Raw genomic sequence first — 18901 nt, 5'->3', positions numbered from 1 at the left:
GGTACTTTGTGATGGTTGTTGAGACTCCCCTGAACAGTGTAACAAGATTAGCCCTACGTGTGTAACATATATAAATTTGGTTGTTCAGGATTACTTCAAAGTTGAGTTTGTGTTGTTTTCTCAAATTTTCAACGGCTAGACCGGCGTTCCACAGCAGCGCGCACAGAGCTCATAGAAATGCATGGTACAGTGGTGCGCGTCTTAGCAAAGTGGAACGTCTGTGACGTAGCTCTGCCCCCGATGATAGATTTGAAATTAAAAATAAATAAAAAAAAAATCTCAATAATCAAACTCTAGGAGACGCTATTTACACCGCACTTACGGTAGTAATATTTGTGGAGAAAACTAGCAATATCAACGAATTGCTTGCAGTTGAGGTGAATATATCATTTCCCAGTTTTGTGATGGTTATAGAATCCCAGATTACTGCAATCTAATCATAAACGAAGGCGTGCAAATTTGTTTTAATAAAAAAAAAAAAAAATCATAATATTACCGTTCGCCAGTGATGGCGCTCTAAATAATCATGGCGGACAAATGCGAGCCACCGAGTGATTGGGAGTCGTTTTTTAGCAATGCTTCCTCGCCGCCAACAGATTATGACATGTTGAAAGAGAAAATGCGTTCATTTGTTGCAGATAAATCAACAGACAACAAAATAGTACTGGTTACGGTAAGTTCAGATGCAATTTACTGGTTCGTCCGACTGTCCGACGCAGACTTGTTTTGCTTATAGATGTAGATCAATGCATAGAGGTAAAAAGAAAAGATCAATGGTTCTAAAATTGATGTGATTTTGATTTCTAGTTGGAAATCGATATTATATTGAAAAATAGTGTCCGCATACTGGTCGTCGGTGTGTCTTTTCGGTTACAAAATAAATAAATAATAAATAATAATAATATAATATGTGAGCCCTAACTTCGTTTCAATTATTTTGATCGCGGGTTTGAATCAGTGTCTGCCACTCAACTCCGCCTTAGACTCTGTTACTTGGACTTTTACTGAGAACACATCAAACTCTTAAGACGGAATTAAAACGGTTAAATAACAGTAAACAAAATAAAATACAGTACAATATTATGAACAAACAAAAAACAAGTGAACATCAATCAAACATATCTACAAATCAAAGTTTTGCTGTCTTGTACATTGTAAGTTATTGCCCTCTCAAATTAATTATATATTCCGTACTTAAGGGCATGTGGGTGAGAGTTAGGGTAAGAGATGGGGGTACACTGTAAAGTCTTTCCATATTTTAGTTACTCATTAAAAAAAAAAATCATTTGTGAAAATGGTTGTGAAATTGGTAAAATTTGTCAAGCAAGCTTTATGTAGCGATTTTCTGTTATTGTTGTGAGAAGGGTATACCAAATAAGTGATATTTATCTTGGATTTTTTCGTCAGGACAACAGATGAAAATTTATGTTGCTACTGTTTTTGCCATCCAGGTTCAATCTTTAATCAATGTTAAATTATGTTAAAGTGGGGCTGGCAGGATTAGAGTTAAACGGTGGTGGTCGTCATGTAAACAAACATGTATTTTACATGTGTTGTGTATGTGAATTCTATATTGAACAGAATGTAGCACGACGACCACCGCTCTTTAAATTTTTGTACTTTGTCAAAATCAACAAAATATTCGAAATAAATGGGAAAAATAAATTGTCGGCATCATCAACGGGTTCCTGGAAATCTTGATCCATCATCAAATGTGAAAAATGAACGGGAAAGAAAAACATCGTTCAATGTTCCTGGCAGTCCCGATTTATTCCTGAATGTGAAATATAGTTTGAATGGTTAAATGCACTTATATGAATCGTTTACGCTTGTACTTTGCTGCAATCTAGCACAACATTTATGCAAATAAATGTTCCACCACATTTCTACAATTTATGTAAATTATATAATTATTATCATCATGTTAATTCTTTACTCAACAGACATACAGTGGAGGGCATAAACCTGAGGACATTATAAAAAATGCAAGCTGGCACAAAAAAATATTGATAATCTCAGGGGGAAATTTGAATTTGAACAAATATTAATCAATATTCAAAAATTATGGAACATAAATTAACAAATGAATATATACAGTCCTGGAAGAAACAATTAAAAATTTGTTGAAATAATCAAAATGAGGGAAAGAAATTAAAAACATACCAATTATTCAAAAACTTTGGAATTAAAAAATAAATAAATAAAATAAAAGAATACAACATGAGGAGAATTATGACAAAGTTTAGAATCAGTGAGAATAATTTGAAAATTGAATTAGGTAAAAGAAGTAAAGAATGCAATGAAAAAATAGTCAGGAATGAAATTCACTTCATCCTAAGTTGTGAATTATATGAGGAGGAAAGGAAATTTAGAGAATGTGATATTAAAACAAATCAGAAAAAGGAAAGACTAAATAACTTAAATATCATGTAATTGTAATATTGCATTGGCCAAATATTTAAAAAATATAATATATATATTTATATTTTCTTTTTTAATAATTTCTTATTATATATTGTTTGTTTTGACATGACTATACTGTACCTTCAGATGGTACTTGTTGAGTAATAAAGTTATTATTATCACTATAAACATTTTATAAATATAAATTTTTATAAATCAAAATGGCTGTTAGAAATCAAATTGACTAATCCAGAAATAGCATTGTAACATCATTGTACGTTCGATTTAATATATATTAATTATTAATGAGTTGGTTCAACTCCGTCCAATCAACAAGCACTTCATTTTGAATAAATGGTTGCAGTTGTTATGTCACATGAATTTTTTGGCATGCATTATGGGTATGGACAATTGGGAGATGTTTGAACCAATCACTATCAACCTTTTCACCACTAGACTTTCTCGCCAAAATTATTCTGCATTTTTTTTCAATATTCTTGGAAATGAACCCTACTTTTGGAGCCAATAGTCAAAATTTGAGTAAATTTTCAGGTCTTACTCAAAAAAATTGGCTATTTTTGTCCAAATCTTCTAAAAGAAAGTGCAGACTATAAACAGGATTATGTTGTTAATTTGTGATGAAAAGAGGGAACTGGTGGTGAAAAGATTAAATAGTTGAATTAGAATGAAAGCTGATATTTAAATATTTGAATTAGAATGAAAGCTGATATTTAAATATTTGAATTAGAATGAAAGCTGACGGTTAGTATTTAAATATTTGAATTAGAATGAAAGCTGATGGTTAGTATTTAAATATTTGAATTAGAATGAAAGCTGATGGTTAGTATTTAAACATTTTAATTAGAATGAAAGCTGATGGTTAGTAATTAAATATTTGAATTAGAATGAAAGCTGATGGTTAGTATTTAAATATTTGAATTAGAATGAAAGCTGATGGTTAGTATTTAAACATTTTAATTAGAATGAAAGCTGATGATTAGTATTTAAACATTTTAATTAGAATGAAAGCTGATGGTTAGTATTTAAATATTTGAATTAGAATGAAAGCTGATGGTTAGTATTTAAATATTTGAATTAGAATGAAAGCTGATGGTTAGTATTCAAATATTTGAATTAAAATAAAAGCTGATGGTTAGTATTTAAATATTTGATTTAAATTTAAAGCTGATGGTTAGTATTTAAATATTTGAATTAGAATGAAAGCTGATGGTTAGTATTTAAATATTTGAATTAGAATGAAAGTTGATGGTTAGTATTTAAATATTTGAATTAGAATGAAAGCTGATGGTTAGTATTTAAATATTTGAATTAGAATGAAAGCTGATGGTTAGTATTTAAATATTTGAATTAGAATGAAAGCTGATGATTAGTATTTAAATATTTGAATTAGAATGAAAGCTGATGGTTAGTATTTAAATATTTGAATTAGAATGAAAGCTGATGGTTAGTATTCAAATATTTGAATTAGAATGAAAGCTGATGGTTAGTATTTAAATATTTGAATTAGAATGAAAGCTGATGGTTAGTATTTAAATATTTGAATTAGAATGAAAGCTGATGGTTAGTATTTAAATATTTGAATTAGAATGAAAGCTGATGATTAGTATTTAAATATTTGAATTAGAATGAAAGCTGATGGTTAGTATTTAAATATTTGAATTAGAATGAAAGCTGATGGTTAGTATTCAAATATTTGAATTAGAATGAAAGCTGATGGTTAGTATTTAAATATTTGAATTAGAATGAAAGCTGATGGTTAGTATTTAAATATTTGAATTAGAATGAAAGCTGATGGTTAGTATTTAAATATTTGAATTAGAATGAAAGCTGATGGTTAGTATTTGAATATTTTTATAAAATAAGGTACAGTTTTCTGTCTGAATTACCCAATGGCGGCAGAACTACGGTAAATTCATTTTGTTTATTTTTCAGTCTGGTGGCACGAGTGTACCTCTTGAAAGTAGAACAGTTCGTTATCTTGATAACTTCAGTAGTGGCACACGTGGAGCTGCATCAGCCGAGTATCCTTTCATTTTTTTCATTTAAATCGGGAAATAATGCGGGAGTGTTTTTCCTTTTACAGAAGTGTTGGAGTCAGCTAACTTGCTCACTAATAGACCATTTTCCGTACACTGCGAGAATCACGCGTTATGCGTGAAATCGAACGTAAAAACAGGACAAACAAAGGCCATAGCGTCGTAGTCGCGTCAAACATCGCGTGGGATTCGACAAACGCGAAAGTATTTCGGGGACACTTCCATGCTTAATAATGTGCTGTCCACATTTGATGATAGGCAATTTCGATTAAGTAAGGGTATTCGGAAGCAATATTCCTCTGTCGAAGATCGGCCGGTCAATGTAAGCTGCGAAATAAAAAAATTCTACTTCAAAATCAAATCGTTCGATTTTTGCAGCAGACGTTCGACGCGCGTCTTTCATGCATCTCGCGAGATCTCGCAATTGTTCGGAAAATCACCTATTCGCTAACCACTTTGGTTTTTACTAAAAGTAGATGACGTAGATTTAAAATATTACCCTTCATTCTGTCACCATCAAATGCTAGTAATCTTTAAAAATACAATATTTTAAATAAATTTACGAGGATTTAAAATTGATGCGATTGTCAAAACTATTAAGTGAGTTAGTGAATTAGTGAGCAAGTTAGTTAACTTGCTGCTCCATACTTCCGAAACTTGCTGTAAATTGGAATAAAGGTGAGTTGTACTTCTAGAACCGTTTTACATGTTTTATAATACTCACTTTATGATTTTGGAATGATCAATCTGGGCAAGTGAATTTGACTTCTATGCATACGTAATTTATCACTTGCCTGTTTTACTGGTTGTGCGCAGTGCATTTACGGCTTGACTTTCTGTATTCTCTAAGAATAATAGTCATAGATTCCTGGGAAAACATAAACATTCTAAAACTTCTAGATGACATTAGAAATTAGTCATCACCCATCTCCACTGAATCACGTGATGAGACACCCAGTTGGGTTACACACAACTGTGGATTTTTCTAATTTTGCTATTTTCACTGATAAGTAAAATCTGCTTAATTAAAGCTACTGTATGTAAATTAGCAATAAAACTCATTATTTCCTATTTATAATCGATCAAAGAAAATGTAATGCTAATTTTCCAAATTACACATATAAACTTGTCTGACCTGTTTTTTTCTATGAATGTCTCATTTTCCTAAGTTTTCACTGCCGAACGTATTGTAATTAGTCCCTGTTCGGACAGAGTCCAAAAATAGGGACTTATGTTTTGCCCTGTGTGCGTCCGTGCGTCCATGCATCTGTGCGTCCATGATCACCTGTATCTCGAACATGCATGGACCGATTAAGTTCAAACTTCACTCATACATCACACATTATATGGGACATATGCACATGCATTTTTTTCATGATCCGATTAACGATAGCCAAAAAGCGGCCATTTTAAGGCCGAAAATGCATCAAAATCGCACATTTTCACCATTCCGGACCCCGATCTCAGTTATGCATGGATGGATTTTGTTCAAATTTGGTACATACATTAAACATAATAGGACCTTGATGCACGTCATTCTTTTTTGGGATCGGGCTTGAAATGGCCAACTGGCAGCCATTTTGTTTTAAAGAATTCAGTTCTGGATCCGTATCTGAGACATGTCTGGATTGATCGAGTTCAAACTTCACACACACAAGGTACATCATGTCACAAATATGTATGTGCATTTGTTTCATGATCTCATTACCGATAGCCAAATGGCGGCCGCTTTAAGCCCAAAAATGCATTGAAATCGCACATTTTCACCATTCCGGACGCGGATCTCAGTTATGCATGGACGGATTTTGTTCAAATTTGGTACATACATTAAACATAATAGGACCTTGATGCACGTCATTTTGTTTTCCGGATCAAATTCAAAATGGCCGACTGGCAGCCATTTTGTTTTAAAGAATTCAGTTCTGGATCCGTATCTGAGACATGCCTGGATTGATCGAGTTCAAACTTCACACACACAAGGTACATCATGTCACAAATATATATGTGCATTTGTTTCATGATCTCATTACCGATAGCCAAATGGCGGCCGCTTTAAGGCCGAAAATGCATTGAAATCGCACATTTTCACCATTCCGGACCCGGATCTCGGTTATGCATGGACGGATTTTGTTCAAATTTGGTACATACATTAAACATAATAGGATCTTGATGAACGTCATTTTTTTTTCCGGATCAAGTTCAAAATGGCCGACTGGCGGCCATTTTGTTTTAAAGAATTCAGTTCTGGATTCGTATCTGAGACATGCCTGGATTGATCGAGTTCAAACTTCACACACACAAGGTACATCATGTCACAAATATGTATGTGCATTTGTTTCATGATCTCATTAACGATAGTCAAATGGCGGCCGCTTTAAGGCCGAAAATGCATTGAAATCGCACATTTTCACCATTCCGGACCCGGATCTCAGTTATGCATGGATGGATTTTGTTCAAATTTGGTACATACATTAAACATAATAGGACCTTGATGCACATCATTTTTTTTCCCGGATCAAGTTCGAAATGGCCGACTGGCGGCCATTGTGTTTTAAAGAATTCAGTTCTGGATCCGTATCCAAGACATGTCTGGATTGATCAAGTTCAAACTTCACACACACAAGGTACATCATGTCGCAAATAGATATGTGCATTTGTTTCATGATCCGCTTAACAATAGCTGAATGATGGCCATTTTAAGGCCGAAAATGCATCAAAATCATGTATTTTCACAATTCCGGAACCGGATCTCAGTCATGCATAGATGGATTTTGTTCAGATTTAGTGCATATATTAAACATAATATAAGCTTGATGCATACCAATTTTTCTTCGGATCAAGTTCAAAATGGCCTACTGGCGGCCATTTTGTTTTAAAGAATTTAGTTTTCGATCCATATCTCGGACATGCCTGGACAGATCAAGTTCAAACTTCACATACACATCATACATTATATCATACATATGCCTGTGCATTTGGGCCAGTCCTTTTAAAGTCAAAAATTTACAAAAATTGCACATTTTCACCATACCAGAACTGAATCTTAGTCATGCGTGGGCAAATTTAGTTTAAATTTTTTTTTGGATTGTGTTGAAAATGGCAGACTGGTGGCTATTTTGTTTTACTGAATGCAGTTCAACATCCATATTGTTGCTGCTTTGAGTGTATATGTCACTCAAATATGAACAGAACGGGGATGTGTCATTGACAATGACTTGTTGTATTTTCATTTTATGTTTTTTTTTTTTATACTCACCAACAAAAATGACTGCAGGCTGAACAGCATCATATACACAAGGTGTATTTTTTTTGGTTTATTTACAAAATCTAAAATTCTGATTTTATCATTCCTATTCAATTTCTAGAGTCATATTTGTCTTAATATTTGAATTCAGATATTTTTTAGAAGCAGGTTATTGCGTCATATTTCTACATCGACTGAAATCACTGTATCCATTTACAAGAAGAATTGGCGGGACAAATTTACTAGACTGTTTGCAATTCACAAAGACTGATGACATCCAAGGTAAGCCTATTTACTGTCATTGTAACAAAATAGTCATAAAATGCAATAAAATTCTAAAATCACCAAAATTTTGGTTTTCAGTATATGTGGGGTAGTGGATATTTAAAATACGTGCCAAACAAATGATTTCTCTTTATTTGGGAGGGGGGGAGGTGATTTCAACTTAGAGGTGATTCCATACATACCAGTACGCCGCTTAGGTCAGGATGCTTCAAAACTGGTAAGAATTTCATCAGAAATATATGTTTTTTGCACTTTTTTGCAAATTTCTGTTTACAAGGCAGGGAGGGCGTGAATGCATAACGAAGAGAATACATTTGCAATGCACATGCTTTATACCCCCCTCCTCCCACCCTCCCACAATGCATCATGTTGCATATACAGTACAAGTATAACTTAATAACTTCCAAGCTTGCTATCAGCTTACGTTGCCTTTTCATGAAACCTATAGTATTTACTGTCACCGCCATATTGTTCCAATCACCATAGCAACATTACCAGATAAGTTGCTGACTAGTTTGCAATACGCTCTTGAGATTGTTACAAGATTAGATTGTTATCGTCCATTAAGACTCAATTCCTCTGCACGTGACCCTCAGACAACCTCTCCATTTTAAGGTCAACTTTTTTCATCATTCACAACAATTTTTTCATATTTTTTTCAAAATTTTCATCAAAACATGTAACCAATAAAAGATGTCCAATTGGTCCAAAATTATTTAAAAAATTATTGAAAAATGTATAAAATTAGTAAAATGTTATCATTTTGATGGGGATGAATATGGTTCGCATAGTTTAACATATCGTCTGCTAACATTTATTTTGGCTATTCCTGCAGGTATTCTGCAGGAAATTTGTCATCATTCACAATTTTTCATTATTCACAACAAATTTTTCATATTTTTTCACAAAATTTTGATCAATAAATAAATTTGATAATTGGTCCAAAATTATTTAAAAAAATTATTGAAAAATGTTTAAAATTAGTAAACTGTTATAGTTTTGACATAAATGAATATTGCTCACAAAGGCATTCTGCAGGGGATGTGTTGATTATTTGATGAATTAACAAATTCATATGTTTGTATTTTTCAGTCATATCCAGTGAATCCCGTCAAATTAGTGACGTATTAAAACGATACAAGCGATATAAAAATAATCTTTGTAGTATCGGTTTTATCACGTTATCAGATTACCTTCATCTGTTACAAGCCGCTGCCAAGATACTACAGCCGCTTGAAAAACGTGCAATGCTGTATCTAGCAGCTGCTGTCTCGGATTTCTACATACCGCCATCTGATATGGTAAGAGATTTAGTTTGAGGCATACAATGAGAGTCTTTGTGGTTACCCTGTCTGTGTGTATGTTTGTCTTATCAACGTTGTGACAACTTTCATTTAACTTTACATCCACCAAATGACAACAAACCTACTAAGTGAAGACCCTCACTATTTTTCATAATTTATATTAATATTGAATTTAAATCAAGTTTGCATAGCTTAGGTTTAGTAAAGGGGAGGGGGTATGCTACAATTTATATTAATATAATTGTACCATACATACCTCCTTTACTAACCCTTAGTTTGTAAGCATTTCTTTTTTAAGTCAGAGGATGCATTTCGTTATTTATACTTTTATTTAAACTTAAAGTGCCTGTGCAATGCCCACCCACACACTTCCCATTTTAAATCTGTCCCCCACTGAAATGGGCAATTATTGATTTTTTTGCTGAAAATGATTACTCATATCTATGTAAATTTGAGATATTTCCCATGCTGTAGCCACGCCCACCTATCCTGAAATGATTGACTGTTTCCGGATTTTCGACTCTCGCCGAAAGTGCGCCAACAAATGCTAAAATATGAGAGGAAGCCATACTCCTGGGCCGTACTTTTATATCACTGTGTCATTCAATATACTTTTAAACGATATACATTTTTTGATCAGCCTTTCTTTTTTTTTTTTTGTGTATTTTATTTTATACTTGAGAGAGAGAATTTTTAGAAGTAAACATTTATGATGGTTAAACGTTGTGTTGTGGGCGGTTGCAGTAATGCGAATTGTCATAGTGTAAGTAATTACACGTTTCCAATCGATCCGAACGTGCGAAATCGGTGGACGAAAGCCGTGAAAATAACGAGAAAAGGTTGGGGTGGACTTTCTCCTTACAGCGTCATATGTAGTGTCCACTTCACCTCAAATTCTTTTTTTCGAAAAACTGTCCTTGTCCATGACAAAACAACTAGGTTTCAACGAGAAACACTGACAACTTAAACCTGGCACAATACAAAACGTTTTTGAAAAAATAGATTCTGGACCAGCCCATGATCACTGAGGCGGATTTCAAAAGGGAGAGAGACGTCGAGTAAGTGTTTCAAATGATTTGATTTTTTTTTGCGATCCTGATTATCGCTTTATAGAGACCACCTGTGTTATGTAAAAGGTAGCAGTAATTTTGATAATGATACGAAAACGAAGCGTCGGACAAACAGGAAATTATGCAGCCCTCAGGCTGTTTTCATTATTGCAGGCTAAAAGTGTCTGAATTGTTCGGTTATTGGTGTTGAATGTCGAATTCACACCTTTGTTGCCTTTACTTGCAGCTTGATCTGCGTAATAATTTATGTATGTATGTATTTTTTTAATATGATGTCATAATTATGAAAATCACGCTAAATCCACTCTAAATTTATCTGTATGTGAGTCGCTCTCAATTATTTTTGTTACTATTCAATTAAACGCCACCATTCACACACTTGTGATAATTTTAGGCGTGAAAATAGCAGGCATTTCACTGGCACTTTAAATTAAAAAGCAATTCTAGTTGAATTGCAATGTAATTAAATTCCAATTAAAAGGCAACCCTATATAGAGTAGTGTTTTAATCCAAACATTACTGATATATTACCGTACTTCCCTGAGTATAAGCCCAGGGGCCTGAACATGTAAAATCGGGAAAATTAGGGGGTGGGCTTATACTCGAGGACCACCTGAGAAAAGATAATTTCTTGGGGGGTTTAAAATTGTAACCATCTTTCCAACAACGAAAAATTACCCAAATTACATTTTCGTCTTGGAGAAATATTACGTCTTTTTGATTTCCACAACACTTTTTAAAATGAAGAAACAAACATGTTCATAAAAATACACACATTTTATTACAATACGGTTTACATACCGTCTGAATTTATGGTGCAAAAATGGGTAGGGTCTGTGGGAAAACAGTCAAAGGCAAAACTTTATCGTTAATATCTTCGTTGTGGAATGTTTTCGATCGTACGCAAACTCTCGATACAATGCAATTTCCGCCATGATGTTTTTCATCATGATTTGACCTGAACAACTTCCTTTGACCTAACAGGTCACTTCTTTTGTTAACGAATCAAAATGCTGTGTCGTACAGACGAAAATTTCCGATTATTGATGAAGTAATTTTTTCAACACAATGCGGAAGTGAATTACCGTAATGTTAAAATGCAATCTGATTTCGACAAAAAATGGTGATTTTTTCCCTAAAGCTGATGATTCTCAATTTTCGAAAGGCAAACTGAGGGTGGAAGAAGTATTTAAACTTTTCACGGTCGCCAACAAGTCATGTCGTAGAATTGTTTGCTCGTTCACATTCCATTCATGAAAGTCGCAACGAACACGATTATTCGGAAAAGTAAAACGATGTTCAATGATCAAGGTTCACTACTTGACGATCACATTTTTGGCGTTTCTAAAACTACTACTCAAAAGAAATATGGATTGCTTCAGTATTGCAACATTGGGGTTCATCCTGTGTAAATAACAGAATACAAAAGGTCCGAACCGAAAGGTCGGTCATGCACTTTGAAATTATTACGAGTTTTCTCGTAAATGCAGGAACCAAACTACCTTACCAATCACGATTATTATGCAATGAAATACACTTTTTACATGCATATTTTAATAAATGTCGTTGATGCCCAGTAAAAACACCATGGGCCTATTCTCGGGGATGCCCTCAACCTGTTAAATGTCTAAAAACAGAGGGTGGGCTTATAATCGGGGAGGGGCTTATACTTGAGGAAGTACGGTAAAAGTTAATCCAACTATATTAAAAGATAATCTCATGTGTGTCATTACAATGATGGTAAGACATGCATGTGTGTGTGTGTGTTTGTGTAGTTATATATGTCTGTTCCTCTGATATCTCAAGAACCACTTGTCAGATTTCAAAGAAACTTGATATATTGGATACTTTTTCCATTAAGTTCAAATTCAAGACCCAAATCCAAATCCTACCTTACGCTGAACATCAAAGGCTCGACCCCTACCCTGGGTGAGTGTGCCACAGACTCAATGCACAGACTCAATTCCACAGGCCGAGATTCATTCACTAACGAATGCGACTTTGGGGGAACCTTGGTTAAGGTCCGCAGGTGATAGTGTTCAACTTGTGACGCAAGGATAGCGCATTAAAATGGATATTAAAGCACAAAATATATACGAGCATACAAACTTGATATCTATGTACATGATGAGCCCAGGAATTATCTATACATTCGTCAATCAAACATATTTCAACTAATGCATTACAGAACAAAGTTTAAAGCTTAGAAAGTTTTGATTGCAAGAAAGTTTTGAGCAAGATTATCGCACATATTCAGAATACGCAGTCCAGGTGTAACTTAAAGCGCTGTAGATGTTGTACTGCGTCTTGTTCAACATGGGACCCATAGTGATGTACACAATTCATGTAAAGTACATTTTTGATACATGCTGCATGGCGACTGTAGGACTTTAACTACCGATACCAAGCTGGCTATCACCTGGCTTTGTCTATTCATGAAAAATTGAAGTTATTTAAGCGAGTATCATTGCCAGCAATGTCACTAATATGACATATTTTGGCAGATTAGTCTGCACAATTTAGGTATGCGACAGTTTAGAAAGCTAAGCTAGCTTTAAGCCATCTCAAAGGTAGCTAAATCTTAAGTTACTGTAGAATACTTCATTTTCACTTGGAATTAATTTTTGTTATTTTCACTGAAAGAATGATTCAGTGAAAATAAAATCCAGCAAATATATGGTTGTTCCTATATTTTACATTCATCTCATCAAAAATTTGTGAAAATAAATTCCATACAAAACATCCAAAAAGTATTTTCAGCGAAAGTTAATTCCAGCTAATATAAAGTATTTTACAGTATGCTAAGATCATACTGTATTTTATTATGCTTTGCGAATAAGCTAGGAAACTACCGCAAAGCTGTAACCAGATCTTTGACAGAATTATTTATTTGCATTATATTTCTTGAAATTTTGAAATTTTCCCAATTCACACAAATCTTCATCGCATGTCACATTAGCACACCATAAACCAAATTTGTAGGGTCAATACAAGGCTACTTGAAAGATTGTGCTTGATTGGCTACTCAACACTAATACCTAACAGTTGAGCCAATCAGAGTGCAGCTTGTTTGTCGACAGTTTCTTTCTATAAGGCTACTTGAAAGATTGTGCTTGATTGGCTACTCAACACTAATACCTAACAGTTAAGCCAATCAGAGTGCAGCTTTTTTGTTGACAGTTTCCTTCTATAAGGCTTCTTGAAAGATTGTGCCTGATTGGCTACTCAATCCTAATACCTAACAGTTGAGCCAATCAGAGTGCAGCTTGTTTGTTGACAGTTTCTTTTTATAAGGCTACTTGAAAGATTGTGCCTGATTGGCTACTCAACCCTTATACCTAACCAATCAGAGTGCAACTTGTTTGTTGACAGGTCACTATATAATCACATTGCTATGTTTCCTTCACAGGTTGAACACAAAATACAGTCCAGTCAAGGTGCTCTGGAATTCACAATGCACCTGGTTCCTAAGATGTTGAAGCCATTGGTAACAGAGTGGGTTCCACAAGGATTCGTTGTATCATTTAAATTAGAAACTGATAACACTATACTGTTGTCAAAATCAAGACAAGCATTACAGACGTATAAACACCAGGTAAAATACCACCTGTTTAGCATACATTATAGACCTATAACCACCTGATACCACAATTTATAGACTGGTAGCTACAATATAGATCTGTAACTACATTATAGACCTATAAATACCTGGCACCATACCTTATAGACCTGTAACTACATGATAGACCTATAACCACATGGCACCATACTTTATAGACCTGTAACTACATGATAGACCTATAACCACCTGGTACCATACCCTATAGACCTGTAACTACATTATAGACCTATAACCATATGGTACCATCTTTTATAGACCTGTAACTACATTATAGACCTATAACCACATGGTACCATACTTATAGACCTGTAACTACATGATATACCTATAACCACATGGTACCATACCTTATAGACCTGTAACTACATTATAGACCTATAACCACATGGTACCATACTTATAGACCTGTAACTACATGATAGACCTATAACCACATGGTACCATCTTTTATAGACCTGTAATTACATTATAGACCTATAACCACATGGTACCATACTTATAGACCTGTAACTACATGATAGACCTATAACCACATGGTACCATACCTTACAGACCTGTAACTACATTATAGACCTATAACCACATGGTACCATACTTATAGACCTGTAACTACATGATAGACCTATAACCACACGGTACCATCTTTTATAGACCTGTAACTAAATTATAGACCTATAACCACATGGTACCATCTTTTATAGACCTGTAACTACATTATAGACCAATAACCACATGGTACCATACCTTATAGACCTGTAACTACATGATAAACCTATAACCACATGGTACCATCTTTTATAGACCTGTAACTACATTATAGTTCTATAACCATATGGTACCATACTTATAGACTTGTAACTACATGATAGACCTATAACCACATGGTACCATACCTTATAGACCTGTAACTACATTATAGACCTATAACCACATGGTACCATACCTTATAGACCTGTAACTACATTATAAACCTATAACCACATGGTACCATACTTATAGACCTGTAACTACATGATAGACCTATAACCACATGGTACCATACCTTATAGACCTGTAACTACATGATAGACCTATAACCACATGGTACCATACTTATAGACCTGTAACTACATTATAGACCTATAACCACATGGTACCATACCTTATAGACCCGTAACTACATTATAGACATATAAATACCTGGCACCATACCTTATAGACCTGTAACTACATGATAGACCTATAACCACATGGCACCATACTTTATAGACCTGTAGCTACATTATAGACCTATAACCACATGGTACCATACCTTATAGACCTGTAACTACATTATAGACCTATAACCACATGGTACCATACCTTATAGACCCGTAACTACATTATAGACCTATAAATACCTGGCACCATACCTTATAGACCTGTAACTACATGATAGACCTATAACCACATGGCACCATACTTTATAGACCTGTAACTACATTATAGACCTATAACCACATGGTACCATCTTTTATAGACCTGTAACTACATTATAGACCTATAACCACATGGTACCATACCTTATAGACCTGTAACTACATTATAGACCTATAACCACATGGTACCATACCTTATAGACCTGTAACTACATTATAGACCAATAACCACATGGTACCATACCTTATAGACCCGTAACTACATTATAGACCTATAAATACCTGGCACCATACCTTATAGACCTGTAACTACATGATAGACCTATAACCACATGGCACCATACTTTATAGACCTGTAACTACATTATAGACCTATAACCACATGGTACCATCTTTTATAGACCTGTAACTACATTATAGACCTATAACCACATGGTACCATACTTATAGACATGTAACTACATGATAGACCTATAACCACATGGTACCATACCTTATAGACCTGTAACTACATTATATACCTATAACCACATGGTACCATACTTATAGACCTGTAACTACATGATAGACCTATAACCACATGGTACCATCTTTTATAGACTTGTAACTACATGATAGACCTATAACCACATGGTACCATCTTTTATAGACCTGTAATTACATTATAGACCTATAACCACATGGTACCATACTTATAGACCTGTAACTACATTATAGACCTATAACCACATGGTACCATCTTTTATAGACCTGTAACTACATTATAGACCTATAACCACATGGTACCATACTTATAGACCTGTAACTACATGATAGACCTATAACCACATGGTACCATACCTTATAGACCTGTAACTAAATTATAGACCTATAACCACATGGTACCATACTTATAGACCTGTAACTACATGATAGACCTATAACCACATGGTACCATACCTTATAGACCTGTAACTACATGATAGACCTATAACCACATGGTACCATACTTATATACCTGTAACTATATGATAGACCTATAACCACATGGTACCATACCTTATAGACCTGTAACTACATGATAGACCTATAACCACATGGTACCATCTTTTATAGACCTGTAACTACATGATAGACCTATAACCACATGGTACCATACTTATATACCTGTAACTACATGATAGACCTATAACCACATGGTACCATACCTTATAGACCTGTAACTACATGATAGACCTATAACCACATGGTACCATACCTTATAGACCTGTAACTACATGATAGACCTATAACCACATGGTACCATACCTTATATAGACCTGTAACGTCATGATAGACCTATAACCACATGGTACCATACCTTATAGACCTGTAACTACATGATAGACCTATAACCACATGGTACCATACCTTATATAGACCTGTAACGTCATGATAAACCTATAACCACATGGTACCATACTTATTGACCTGTAACTACATGATAGATCTATAACCACATGGTACCATACCTTATAGACCTGTAACCACATGATAGACCTATAACCACATGGTACCATCTTTTATAGACCTGTAACTACATTATAGACCTATAACCACATGGCACCATACTTTATAGACCTGTAACTACATTATAGACCTATAACCACATGGTACCATCTTTTATAGACCTGTAACTACATTATAGACCTATAACCACATGGTACCATCTTTTATAGACCTGTAACTACATTATAGACCTATAACCACATAGTACCATACTTTATAGACCTGTAGCTACATTATAATCACCTGGTACCATACATTACGAATATTTGGCTTCATTATAGACCCATATCTCACCTGGTACCTTGCATTTGAGCTATTTTGCTGCTCAGTGTGACTTATTAGTCCCCGTTCGGATGAAGTCCGAAAACGGGGACTTATAATTCGGTCTCCGTCCGTCCGTGTGTCCGTGTGTCCGTGCGTCCGTGCGTCCGTCCGGAGTCATATCTCAGAATCCCTTGGACCGATTCCGTTCATTCTTTGCATGTGCCTAGTACTTTATGTGGGACATATGCACATGCAATGGTTTAGCGATTTGATTTAAAATGGCCGACTGGCAGCCATCTTGTTTTTTGAAAATGTTGTATTTTGGACATGCTTTGCCAGCTTTCATTCAAACTTGGTACATAGATTATACATGTTAGGATACATGTCCATGATGATTTATTTCACAATTGGATCAAAGATGGCCGACTGGCAGCCATCTTGTTTTTTGAAAATGTCGTATTTTGGACATGCTTTGTCAGTTTTCATTCAAATTTAGTACATAGATCATACATGTTAGGATACATGTCCCCGACCGTCTGTGAGTTCCTGAGTCTGTCCGTCCGACCGTCCGTGTGTGCGTCTGTCTGTGCGTCAGTATATCCAACGTCATATTTCAGAATCCTGTGGACCGATTCCGTTTATTCTTTGCATGTGCCTAGTACCTTATGTGGGACATATGCACATGCAGTGGTTTAGCGATTCCATTCAAAATGGCTGACTGGCAGCCATCTTGTTTTTTGAAAATGTTGTATTTTGGACATGCTTTGTCAGTTGTCATTCAAACTTGGTACATAGATTATACATGTTAGGATACATGTCCATGACGATTTATTTCGCAATTGGATCAAAGATGGTCGACTGGCAGGCATCTTGTTTTTGTTTTTTTATGCGGTATCTTGGACGTGCTCTGTCAGTTTTCATTCAAATTTGGCACATACATGTACTTTATACATGTTAGGATGCATATCCATGACAATTTGTTTCAAAATCTGGTCAAGGATGGCCGATTGACAGCCATCTGACTTTTTGGCCTTACTACTATATTTCCACAATTTATGTACCATTTTCATTCGTATTTGGCACATACATCATACATATCAGTGTGTTTCATAATCAGATCAAAGATGGCTGAATAACGGCTGTTTTTATTTTGGCTATATTACTATGACACGAAACAAGTGTTTTGATGTAAATAAACAATCTGTTGTATACGCCACTTGGAACTCAAGTTTCAAGGACACGCTCGCGACAACCCCTCCGCTTTAATATGACGAGCACAAAGAGAACTTAACGGGGACTGTGTCATTTTCAATGACTTGTATTGATTAGTGTTTTGACCATGAACAACAGCCTTTCAAGATGGCAACAATTGCCAAAGTTTGTTCTGTTTCTATTGCCCTCTGAATGCTGGACATATGATTACAAGGGCACAAATGCAATTATTTAGTATAAAATGAATATTACTCCCCAATCATTTTGCTTTATTTATTTTATTCTTTTAGATGGTGATTGCAAACATTCTGGAAACCCGGAAACAAGTTGTCATCATGGTGACAGAGGGGAAAGAAGATGTAATCTCTATGACAACAAAAGAAATGGATGATGGGAAGGAAATTGAAGAGAAAATAGTGAAATATTTAGTGAATTGTCATAAAAAATTTTAACAAAAAATGTACATTTCGATATTGTTTATAAAGCTGATACTGAAATAAAAAATTATTTTTGTAA

At 34.7% G+C, this 18901-nt stretch overlaps 1 protein-coding gene across 1 annotated transcript; it reads left to right on the top strand.

Annotated features, from left to right (window-relative positions):
* Positions 1 to 516: 516 nt before the first annotated feature.
* LOC146730116 (phosphopantothenate--cysteine ligase-like) lies at positions 517 to 18901 on the top strand. Its single transcript, XM_085494171.1, has 6 exons — positions 517 to 673; positions 4357 to 4445; positions 7856 to 7986; positions 9082 to 9290; positions 13773 to 13958; positions 18676 to 18901. Exons 1-6 carry the CDS (start codon positions 527 to 529, stop codon positions 18835 to 18837), a joined length of 924 nt encoding a protein of 307 aa, XP_085350297.1. The 5' UTR covers positions 517 to 526; the 3' UTR covers positions 18838 to 18901.

The sequence above is a fragment of the Saccoglossus kowalevskii genome, chromosome 20 (genome assembly GCF_978046115.1).
Source record: "Saccoglossus kowalevskii chromosome 20, keSacKowa6.1, whole genome shotgun sequence".
In the NCBI taxonomy this organism is placed as follows: domain Eukaryota; kingdom Metazoa; phylum Hemichordata; class Enteropneusta; family Harrimaniidae; genus Saccoglossus; species Saccoglossus kowalevskii.
The sequence above is the reverse complement of the archived record's forward strand: the minus strand, read 5'-3'. Positions and strand labels throughout refer to the sequence as shown.

What these genes read in the sequence shown, in the direction of transcription:
- LOC146730116 (XM_085494171.1), top strand. Translation starts at nt 527, where the DNA reads ATGGCGGACAAATGCGAGCCACCGAGTGATTGGGAGTCGTTTTTTAGC. An exon ending in ACAAAATAGTACTGGTTACG is followed by an intron (nt 674 to 4,356) that starts GTAAGTTCAGAT and finishes TTTATTTTTCAG; the next exon opens with TCTGGTGGCACGAGTGTACC. An exon ending in CGTGGAGCTGCATCAGCCGA is followed by an intron (nt 4,446 to 7,855) that starts GTATCCTTTCAT and finishes ATTTGAATTCAG; the next exon opens with ATATTTTTTAGAAGCAGGTT.